Source organism: Oxyura jamaicensis, chromosome 17 (assembly GCF_011077185.1).
Source record: "Oxyura jamaicensis isolate SHBP4307 breed ruddy duck chromosome 17, BPBGC_Ojam_1.0, whole genome shotgun sequence".
Classification (NCBI taxonomy): domain Eukaryota; kingdom Metazoa; phylum Chordata; class Aves; order Anseriformes; family Anatidae; genus Oxyura; species Oxyura jamaicensis.
The window spans coordinates 7,444,365-7,455,299 of record NC_048909.1 but is presented as its reverse complement, the minus strand read 5'-3'; the positions used below and the strand labels follow the sequence as shown (position 1 = coordinate 7,455,299).

The 10,935-nt window shown below is 50.6% G+C and overlaps 2 protein-coding genes across 4 annotated transcripts in view; one reads left to right on the top strand and one right to left on the bottom strand.

The window, feature by feature from the left end:
- The window catches only part of RALGDS (ral guanine nucleotide dissociation stimulator), a 37,396-nt gene extending 33,222 nt beyond the window's left edge, over nt 1-4,174 (top strand). For 2 of the 3 annotated variants that reach the window (XM_035341758.1, XM_035341755.1), the window contains exons 12-18: nt 245-277; nt 525-646; nt 768-863; nt 976-1,177; nt 1,342-1,668; nt 1,815-1,929; nt 2,119-4,174. In XM_035341758.1, coding sequence (XP_035197649.1) covers nt 245-277; nt 525-646; nt 768-863; nt 976-1,177; nt 1,342-1,668; nt 1,815-1,929; nt 2,119-2,294 — 1,071 coding nt within the window. In that variant the 3' untranslated portion in view covers nt 2,295-4,174. The remainder of the gene's footprint in view (nt 1-244; nt 278-524; nt 647-767; nt 864-975; nt 1,178-1,341; nt 1,669-1,814; nt 1,930-2,118) is intronic. The other variant, XM_035341759.1, reaches the window with a different exon arrangement.
- The window catches only part of GTF3C5 (general transcription factor IIIC subunit 5), an 8,740-nt gene continuing 348 nt past the window's right edge, over nt 2,544-10,935 (bottom strand). The window contains exons 2-10 of the mRNA XM_035341947.1: nt 10,705-10,933; nt 10,119-10,223; nt 9,499-9,613; nt 8,746-8,826; nt 8,091-8,188; nt 7,467-7,549; nt 7,037-7,179; nt 6,174-6,336; nt 2,544-5,510 (exon numbers count right to left, since the gene is read on the bottom strand). Coding sequence (XP_035197838.1) covers nt 6,179-6,336; nt 7,037-7,179; nt 7,467-7,549; nt 8,091-8,188; nt 8,746-8,826; nt 9,499-9,613; nt 10,119-10,223; nt 10,705-10,933 — 1,012 coding nt within the window. The 3' untranslated portion in view covers nt 2,544-5,510; nt 6,174-6,178. The remainder of the gene's footprint in view (nt 5,511-6,173; nt 6,337-7,036; nt 7,180-7,466; nt 7,550-8,090; nt 8,189-8,745; nt 8,827-9,498; nt 9,614-10,118; nt 10,224-10,704; nt 10,934-10,935) is intronic.

The following is a 10,935-nucleotide window of genomic DNA, read 5'->3' as shown; positions in this document are numbered from 1 at the left end:
GCTGCCCCCTGTGTGTCCTGTATCCAATGCTGCCCCCTGTGTGTCCTGTATCCAGTGCTTCCCCCTATGTGTCCTGTATCCAATGCTGCCCCCTGTGCTTCCATTCCCTGCCCATGGGCCGCTCTCGCACTGCCCCTCGGTGGGCGCTGCCCGCGCTGCAGCAGCTCCAAGCCGGGCAGGCAGAGGGCTGGGAGCAATTCTCCTTCCCCTGCTTCGAACTGACCTCTGGCTCCTTCTTTTCCAGGGAGGGCTGATCAACTTTGAGAAGAGAAGGAAGGTGAGAGCTTTGCCCTGCCATGGGTATGGCTGGGTGGAGGGAGGAGGCTGGTTTTGTGCAAGCCCAGGCTCTGCTGGTCTCTTTGGGGCTGATCTCTCTTTTTCTTTGCTGTGGTGTTCTTCATTCTGGGGGGAGATCCCGGTCCTTCCTAGGCATCTCTGTGCACGGGGCTGGGCTTTTTAGGGGGGTGTGTGCGTGTGCGCCGAGGCTGGCAAACAGCCGTTCTGACTGCCTCCGTTGGCTGCAGGAGTTTGAAGTCATCGCTCAGATCAAGCTGCTTCAGTCAGCCTGCAACAACTACAGCTTCACGCAGGAGGACCATTTCGTGGACTGGTTCCACAGCCTGGAGCGGCTCAGCGAGGCCGAGAGGTGAGCACGAGTGGGGTTGAGCTGCTGCTCGTGCATGAGGAAGTCCCTGGCTTGTCACCTCTGGCCCTGCATCCCTCACCTTGCCCTGGCGAGCTGCAACCTTCCTCTCCTCTCCCTCCAGCTACGGGCTGTCGTGTGAGATCGAGCCGCTGTCGGAGTCAGCCAGCAACACGCTGAAGGCGAAGAAGAACACGGGCATCATCAAGCGATGGAGCGAGTGAGTCTGCTCGTCCCGGCGGGATGGGGGGCAGAGGCGGGTGCCAAGGCTGTGGTCCCCGCTGTGGTGCCGGGCCAGCCTTCCCTCACCCTGCCCCTGTCCCTCCTGGCAGCCGGCAGCCGCCGAGTACCGAGCCCTGCGCCAGCGGCAGCTCCCACTCCAAGTCCTTTGACCAGCTCAAGTGCGGGCAGTACCTGTGCAGCGGGGATGCCACCGACTCGGTCAGCGTCACCTCTGCTGGCTCCAGCAGCTCGGACGTGGAGGAGATCAACATCAGCTTCATCCCTGAGTCCCCAGACTGCCAGGAGAAGAAGGTATGGGGCAGCTTGTGGAGAGGCAGGCGTGCCCTTCATGTGGGGACAGCCCTCAGCCTGCTTTGGGGCTGGGGGCCGCGGCGTGGTGGGGTCTCGCGCCTTCGGTGGCTGTACGTCCCCCGCTGGCGCAGGGCAGTGAGATCCCTCTGGCCTCCCTTCCCCAGCACTCGTACACCCCGTCTGTGGCTGATGGAGAAGCTAAAACCACTGTGTCCTCCGCATCCCCTCTCCTCCCTGCCCTCCAGTTCTGGGAATCCACCTCCCTCTCCTCCCTGGACACGTCGGGCATCGGCTCGGGCTCCAGCAGTGCCTCGTCCTCCTCCGTCTCCTCCACGCCGGTGACGGCCTCCCGCACCCACAAGCGCTCGGTCTCCGGCATCTCCAGCTACTCGTCCCTCTCACTGCCCCTCTACAACCAGCAGGTCGACGACTGCTGCATCATCCGCGTCAGCCTGGCTGTGGACAACGGCAACATGTACAAGAGCATCCTGGTTAGCAGTGGGCACCCGCGGGGAATTTGGGCAGGGGGGGCTTGCCACGCTTGGACGCCGGCTTGTCCCACACTGGGAGGAGATGGGGGTTGGAGGTTCTGCAGCATTTTGTCCCCTCTTCGGTCAATAACGCTCTGTGCCTGCAGGTGACAAGCCAGGATAAGACCCCGGTCGTTATTCGCAAGGCCATGGCCAAACACAACTTGGACGGGGACCGGCCTGAAGACTACGAGCTCGTTCAGATCATCTCAGAGGAGAGAGGTGTGTACTGGGGTGTGGGAGGCTTTCCAGGCCCAGGCTGTATCCCCAGCTGACCACACCTCAGCCTGGGGAGCGCCAGTGGGGAGCAGGGCTGGGAGGTGGCAGTAGGTGGGTGCCAGCACCCAGGGACTGCTGGCAGCCCCTTTCAGGAGTGCCCAACTGACCCCCCCCATCCTTGGATGCTTCCAGAGCTGAAAATCCCCGACAACGCCAACGTCTTCTACGCCATGAACTCGGCCGCCAACTACGACTTTGTGCTGAAGAAGCGGGGTTTCTCCAAGGGGGTGAAGATCAAGCACGGCTCCAGCTCCACCCTGCCCAGGATGAAGCAGAAAGGCCTGAAGATCGCCAAAGGCATCTTCTAGCCTCAGCCCCACTTCCACCCCTCACCGACGGGGCCTTGGGGGCAGGCTGCTCCGGGCCTGGCTGCGGCTGGTCCCCGTGCCACCGGCACGGCGAGGAGCGACCCTCGCCCGCACCGAGAGCCAGGGCGCTTTGGCAACTGGTGGCCTCCGCCTCTCTCTGCACAAGCTCCCGTTTCAATCAGGTCTTTTTTTTTTCTACACAGGAAGGCAGCGGGGAGAAATCTCTCTGTTTTATTATTTTTATTTTTAAAACCTTCCACAGTGCGCCACTCGTCCAGCCGCCGGCCTGCCCAGAGCAGGAGCCCGCCTCTCTGCCGTAGGTGCCTTGTGTCCGTGCGAGCCGGGGAGCGGAGGCCTGCAGAGGGGCCGTTTGCACAGAGCGGCGGACGAGCCGCTGCTATGGGAGCTTCCCGGTGTTGGTTTTTACCTCCACGTCCTTATCCTGGGAGAAGCCGCGGATGAGGAGGCACGCTGGAAGGGATTCAGCCCCGTGCCGGTGCTGGGAGCCCCGAGAAGGGCTGCGTCCGTGCTGCGATGGAGCGGGTGCCTCGTGCTCTCGATGACTGGAAGCCTTCGCCTGGTCTCGCTCCTCTCCCCGACCCAGCTGGACTTTGCCAGCCCGCGTTCAAACCTGCACCAAAGATCAAACGCCAGTGTCTCTTCTGCAGGCGGGGGAAGCTTTGCACGCCTCCCCGTGCCCCCAGAGCTGCCAGCCTAGCGAGGAAGAGGAGAGTTTATTTCTGTCTGAATTTGTGTAAATAGAGACCCTGGGTCTGCGCAGGTGGGCGAGGAGGTGAGACAGAGCTCGGGGTGCTCACAGTACCCCGGTGCCACCGCCTGCCCCCTAGAAAGTGCCACTCACCTTGGGCTTTAACCAGACTTTCAAACACTGACCATGGGAGAAGCAGCAATGAGACTTCTTTTGTATAAAACAAAAATGTTTACTTCTTTTTTTTTTTTTTTTCAATATTTATTGGTTGTAAATAGAAGAGATGAACTTGTACATTTTACTAACCCAGCCTCCCCTGCCCTGCAGCCCAGTCCCTCTCCTCTCCCCCCTGGTATTTTCAGCTGCTGGAAGCAGCAGGGTTGCTCTGCCACGCTCTAAGGCACAGACCGCTCTGGCCTCCCTCTCTCCCTTGTTCCTTTACCACTAGTCGATCGAGCAAGGGCAGAGGTGCTTATTTTAATGACTGTAGGAAACACTAACCAAAGGGGGGACTTTTATTCTTTTTTTTTTAACCATTCTTTTTTATTTTTTTATTTTTTCTTTGCTCCTGGACATGCTGGGCCATCTCGTTTAAGCACTTCCTCCCACCCCACCCTCTCTTTCCTGTCTGTCCGTGCTGCCGGGCAGGGGCAATGCGTTCCCCGGCTCCAGGAGAGGGGCCTGGGCTGCAGCGACGCTGCGCTCTCGTGCTCGGGGGACCAGGGCTGGTGGCAGGAGGTGGTGGGACCTGTGGCACCGGGCGGGGAGAGGCTGCTTGCTTGTTGACCAGCGGGGCTGGCAGTAGCTCTGCCAGCCCCGTGTCCCCTTAGGGTGGCATGTCCTGGCCCACCGTGCCCACGCTGCACATGATGGGAGCCCCTGGCACCCTGACGCAGAGGCTGCTTCCTGCATCCCCCCCTGCCCAGAGCCCGGTACCAGCACCCCGGGGCCTCCCCTCGGCCCCGTGCTGCTCTGTGCCTGCCAGCTCCTGCCCACCCCGCTGTCACCGTCCCCCTCCCCTCCTGCCGGTGTCCCCTGGCAGCTCAGCGTCACCGGAGGGACTGGCTGTACCATATGTATTTTGTACCACTTCAATGAAGGAGCACACTGCCCAGTGTGACTTGTACACAGCAATGTAATTAGTCTTTGCAATAAAATACCGATGCTCAAACGTCCCTGCCCCAAGGCAGGGGTTGTCCTCTCTTCCTTCCCAAAAACCTGGCCCATTCCTAGAGAAAGGGAAACGGATCTGACCGTGGATGAGGTGGTGACTGAGCCTGGGGTTGTACCCTGTGGTACGTGAGTTGAGCTTTGTTTTGGGCTTGAATGAAGAAACAAGGCTTTTTTGTTTGCAGAACTAGTTCCTGCTTTCAAGTAACCCTGTTCGTTTGAATCTGAGTTGTTGGGCCTGGTACATTTTCCAATAGCATAAATAAGACATCTAATTTACTGGTTTTAATCCTTTTCATATTAGCAATGGTTTTAAGAGCAACTGCAAGGTTTGGTTCTTATGTTGTGAAGATAGTTGTCTGTTTCAGTTTGAGGCGCTGTTCCTTTGGTGTTCAAGGGTTCCTTTCCTAGCATGGCCAGCATGTTTATTCTATTTTACAGTTGCACAGACTGCGGTGGAGATGGTGTAGTGGCTCTGAGTGTGGGTATTACAGATAGAGCTCCGATGCCCAGAATTCCTCTTTTGCTATATAGATTACTTTAAAGCTGAGTTTTTCAAAACTAAAGGATTGCATTGTGTAGGCAGGGCTGGTTATGTCATTACCTACTAAGGCAGAATTAAGCATCCACGTAACTGCAGTCTTCCCAGACGGAGGAATTTCAGAAACAGCTGGAAAACAAGTAAACTCTGGCCTGTTGTTGATAGAAAGCTGGGATTCAGGTATTTTTCCTAGCATTTTATTCTTGGTCCCTGCTCACACCTGAGCACAGGTAGGTATTCTTAACTGGAAGTAGAGTGCCCACAGCATCTCTCCTTTTTCCTAGTTCCCTGCTTGCATTGTATTGAGAAGGGTAAATCTGTTGCACAACCACTTGTGCCTCTGGCCTTGCACATTGCCAGCACCTACACTTTACTGTGGCTGGTTCTCCCCAGGCAGAACAATACGCAGCCCCCCTTACAAAGTCATAAAGCTGTAAGACACGTCTCTGTACTTAGTGTTGTAGCCCGTGCTGCAGAGGTAGCACCACAAGGCAAAGCAGGGGACTTCCCAGCGAGCTATAGTGTGTGCACCCATTAGGAGCCAGTCCTCATGTATCTGATATTAGAATATATATACCTATATGCATTAGAGCATATCATCAGCCACTAATGATAAACCTTCCCCTTGTAACACACTGAGGAATGAACAAGACCCAGACAACGCCAGCAGATCTTTAATTTCTGTGACTGCACGGTAACAATCCAGCCAGCGATAGCAGACTAATGGCCAGAGTGGGCAACCTCTGTGGACCTGAAGCTCTGCCACATTGCCTTCTTCTTGCAGTCCTTGTTAACTACTGGCAAAATCAAAATGGAATTGAGAAGTGTGTTAGCTCGTAAGGACAACATACGCTACATCCAACAGAAGGGAATTACTGCCAGGAAGTGTTTTTGTCCTGCTGGCTTTATTTCCAGGATCACTGGCTAGGCTTGATGCTGAAGTCATTGCACAGAATTTTAAGTCACGTTAGACAAAGGAAAGAGCAGCACACTGTTTTTATGGACTTGAGTAACATTAGAGTGCTTTCCCTCAGCAGCTCCTCAGGCAGTTTTTCTATTTTCCACATGGCCATCAACCCAAGGTGTACTTCTCATAGATGGAGAGATTTGGGAATGCAACTTCTCCTGTTTTCAGGAGTCATTTCCAGATGGTTTGGATTCTGGTCTCTCGGCAGCCTGTTGAGATGCTACATTAAATGCCAGTTGGAGCCCGGCAAGAAATCTATATCCCCTGTCAATGTTTTGAGGGCTTATTATCCAGCAATTATGAAAATGTGGGCAATGGCTCCTGAACATCCAAAACGACAGCCATCAGCAGGTACTGCAGTCAGTACAGGTAGGTAGCTGGCAACTTAGTGCACGTTCTGCTTTCCCACATCCCGTGTATGGTTGCTTCGCCCTCAGCATTCAAGCAACAAGAGCCAAGAATATTCTGTCCAACAGCAGCCAGACTACTCGCCGAGTTCACACATAGTCCAGAATTTCTGTTTCCATTTCGTTTTCACTCCCATCAGAAGGCTTGAAGTCCTCTTCTTCCTCCTCTTCATCATCCTCATCCTCTCCAGACTCATATGCCAGCTGCTCTTTGCCATCCTCATTGCTTGTTGTACTTGAGAAAAGAGCTTAATTGGGAAGAAAGAGAGGAAGACATTCTGATGCATCTCTCAGTGCAACGTGGGGGAATATGCAGTAGAGTTTATAAAACAGAGAAAGGCAGAAGCCTGAGGATCACAGCTAAAGTTGCACATCTTAATAGACTTTTTAAAAAAGGAAAGGAAAAAAAGCAGTGTTTTCACGCCCCCAGAATGATCTTAGAACAGCAGCAGATCTGCAGTGTCATGTCTCATCTCCTATCTGATTCCGAGCTAATTCACTGGGATATTGATTTGGCCCAGCATCTTGCAAAAATAATTTCCTCACTTGTTTGTAAGATATATGCCATCAATAAAAAGTAAAAGAAATCTTAATGTCACCAAGAGATACATCAGTAAGGATGGGATCTTGGCTATCGCTGGGCAAAGACATTTAAAACCTGAAAGCTGCGATACAGGAAAGATTAAAAAGAAATCCTTTACTCCTGGCTATTCATCCAACCCACAGTCACATGCAGGACAACAGCTGCAGCTCGTGCACTGTGATGCACTACAGCCCAGGGAACACCAGGTGTAAAAGAGCACTTAATTCTGCACAGAGGCAGCAAATACAGCAACACTGCTTCCCCAGCATTGGTGGCAATATCCTGATTCAGGACGCAACATCTCAGTGTCATCAGGTAGGTAGTAATACGCTGCTCAGCACTCTGAGGTTCAGAAATAACCTTACCAGGTCTAGTGGATCTGATGATCTGCTTTATCATCAGGGACATGGTATCGCGCAGATCATCGCTGGTCTTCGGAAGGCACCACCCATCCCGCTCTGTGCATTCTGTCTCTGTACCATCATTCCGATGGATGATTTTCTGCAGGCTGAAAAGGAGTAAAAAGGGGGTGAAATGTTAGCCTTCTCCAGTCCGATGCAGGCTTCAAATAAGAGACTGGCTTACTTCAGTTTCATTGAGCTGGACTAGCATATTTGGTTATTCACCTAGCTGTCATATGAGAAAGGAACTCTGTGTGAAAAGTCTGTTCTATTTTTATTAAGAAGCTAAACACCTCTTAAGTTGCTGGTCAAGGAGAGCAAGTGTAACGGACTGGATATGAACAGGCTTTGAAATCTAGTTTTAACGGATGACTCAGCTGCAAGCGTGCCATACCTTTCCACATTCAAGTCACAGAGTTGGTAGAACATCTGCCGGTAAGGGGGTAAGGCTCCTTCTCGGAAAATGTAGATGGATTCCTAAGAAGAGCAAAGATAGAAAGGATTTAATGTTCATTTTGTGGTGTAATGGGGCAACCCTGGCACAAGGCATTTCCTACACAACTCTGTTCCAAGGCAATATCCAAGCTGCAGCTCTAGCTGCATAACAGCAGATCAGAGGTTTCATTCTAGCAAAAAGGCGGAAAAAAATAGACTCCTGTTTAAATATTTATTTTGCCTTGCTGGATTCTGCAAGATGATAAACACACGGCAATGTTTTGCACTTTTTGCTGCCCATAAAGTTCTCCAATTTTATAAACTGCAACAAAACACTCATCATGTTCAAGACTAGGGGTAAGAGTACAATTCCCATCTTACAGCATGTAAGAAATATATTCAGTGAACAGCAGGTGAAGTTCTGGAGTGACGTGTTTAGCTAGCAGCTTCCCAGGTGAACTTGTAACCATCAGCTTATTCTGGTCTCAAAGAGAAATCTGTGCCCCTAATGACTTATAAAATAGGAAACGTTCCCTTTTTACGATACCATTTCAAGATGCTGGTAAAAGAGAGTAATGCTTACCTTCAGTTTATACCTGCTGGAGGCAGACTTTTTTGCACTGGATGAACCAGAAGTACCAAATCCCTGCTTCAGATCGTGCACACTGACTGTATGACTTACTGAAAGGCAACAGAGGCGTGACTAGGGACATATTTCACTGTGGCATTGTACTGTTGCTTCTGTATATTAATGCAACTTTGCAGATCAGCAAAAACCAGACCAACCCAGCAACTGAACTGCTGATTCTTCGGAGATGTTACTGGACAGCAAATCAGTCACAGGAAAGGTGGTGAGTTTGGCTGTGTTCCTTCCACAGCGCATTTGTTTACAATTTTAATCTTTTCTACTTTCCTTTGACAAAAAAAAACCAACACAACTCACCCCCTAATCTGTGCTGTGCTAACACCAAACAAGTGAATGCTGAGTTCTCACAGTGTTGCTAACGGAACTCTCTTCTGTCTGGCTCAGCCAGACGTGTATCAAAGACTCTCCCAATGCTGCTCGGCAGGAGACTCTTCTATTGGTTTTAACAGCAGCATAATATTACAAATAGGGAGGGAGCTCCAGTTTTGGCTCAGCTGGAACACAGGACCACCACTTTTCACCACCTGAGACTAAGATAGAGTAAACCAAAGAAACAGCAGAGCCAGGCGTCCCATCTGTTGGCACAGCATACCTGGCTTTTTGACGGTGATGGGCAGACTGTAGTTATATGTGCTGCGTTTTGCTTTCACCGGCATATCATTAGGTGCGTAACCTAGAGGTGAAAAAAGAAAACCAACAACGAACTGAAGGCAAGCATTCTGCAGAGTATCACTAGCTCAGTAATAGACGCGCTGGACTAGTGTGTGAAATGATCTTTGGGATACGCTGAATTTGCGAGATGGGAAGAGGAGAGGTGTCACATAAACAAAAACCCTTTTGGTTGGAAAGAGGGATCTGTAAGACTGGATGTCAGCTCTCCCGTGGACATATTTTATGACCCCAGAAAGTCCTTTCCCTCAACTTGCCCTCTACAAAGTCACAGTGCAAGGGAACCTTTGTCCTAAAGCCTAAGACCCGGTGCCCTGCACAAATGTTGAGTTCACCGAGGGAAAGCTACCATGGAAGCAACAGAATCTACTGCTCAGCGTCTCCCTTGAGGAACAATGAAGATGGGTTGCTGACACATGCTCGGGCTTTGAATGCACATGGAGATGTCAGCCAGCTGTTCATGGGGTTTGGAATGTGCCAAATGAGGGTAAAAACAGTGCGTCGTATAAAATAAAGTTTTAAAGGAGTTTGTGGAAGAACTACTGGAATCAATGAACTTAAAAAATGTCCTTTTCATCAAAGCAGATACAGCAAAAAAAAGTTTGAAAACAAATGGAAAGAACTAGAAGGATTAACCAGAAAGCAAAGAGGGTCTCTGGGGGTTGGGCCCTTTTACCATATTTCATTCCACAGCGAATTCGGAAGTCCAGTACTTGATAAATCTTTGCTTCAGGGTGTTTTCTGGGGTCATACCCAAACCTAACCCATAAGCTCCTCCAGGGACCTGTTAGCTGTGTAAACATACAGGGGTAGGTGGTTACAAAAAATAGTTGTGTTGCGGAGACTCTTAGAAAATTCTAGTAATTTCCTGCATCGTCCAAATAATTCTATTACTAACTCCTTCCTCGCTTTTCACAACCATTATTTACATACTGAAACATGGGCTATCAATGCACTGAAGGCCAAATATTTGTGTGCCTTTAAAAACCGACTTGCAAAGTCACAAGAAAATATGGAAAAAATCTGATACCATTGCCAGATGGACAATGAATTTGAATGTGTGACCAAATTGTAAAGCAGACTAGAACCAATGCAGCTAACAGTTACTGAACCATCCACAGCTGTAGCTTCTGATCAACAGCAAAGTTTGCCTTCCCTTTTTCTCTTTCCATGAAGCTCAGGTACGTGGTGGTGGGACCTTAGAACCTGCAGAGACCCAGGAACATCCAGGTGATCCACCCCTGCACCGCCTCCTAGCAGCTTCAGCCAGGACCACGGGCAGATGCCCAGACTTACCATGTAATAGGCCAGATACGGCAACAGGAGTTTCAGCTTGTCTGGGTGGATGTTGACATTGGCTTTTACTGCATTCCGGGACCAGACTGGACGGACTTCAAAGAGCTAAAATAATACATCATCATTTCAGGTATGTGTCCCTCACTCACTTTCCTGAGGTGACATTGTCATGCCTTGACAAATATTTATCATACCTGTCATTTACAAGGGGAACTGCAGCTGTTCAGGACACTAAATATTCTGGTATCCGTATCAGAATAAGCCAGTACAACCCCACTTGTTTGATAGATTAGAGAACAGAAAAAGCAAATGCGTATTTGGCTACGGTCACAAAGGACAGCTGGTATCCAATGGGAACTGAACCCGAAAGCCTGGCTTCAGAAGCCCGCTGTAATTGGATGGGCCCACATCTTGAATGAGGTTAAACAGGAAATTTCACATCACAGAAAACCTTCAGAGAAGCCAGCAAGTAGTTGTGATCCCAACAATTTTTCTGGGAAGTCAAAGAAAACAGCTGCATGCAGTCTTTTCAAGCACAGCATGCAACTCTAGAGTGCTCAGCCCAGCTCAGGGATGCAGCACGTACCTTCCTCAACTCTTCCTCCACCTTTTTATCCACAGCATTGGTGCACACTTTCTTCCAGGTCTGTACAGCAGCATCCAGGGGTTTTGTTGGGACTTCTTCCTCATCAAAGTTCAAAAAGATAGCGTTGTGTGGGCGACGGGCCCTGCTGAGGCCAATGAGGTTCTCACCAGACACCTGGGGGTTGTTGTACCCATCCCTAGGAAACAAGGCAAAGGACTGCGTTTGCTTTCT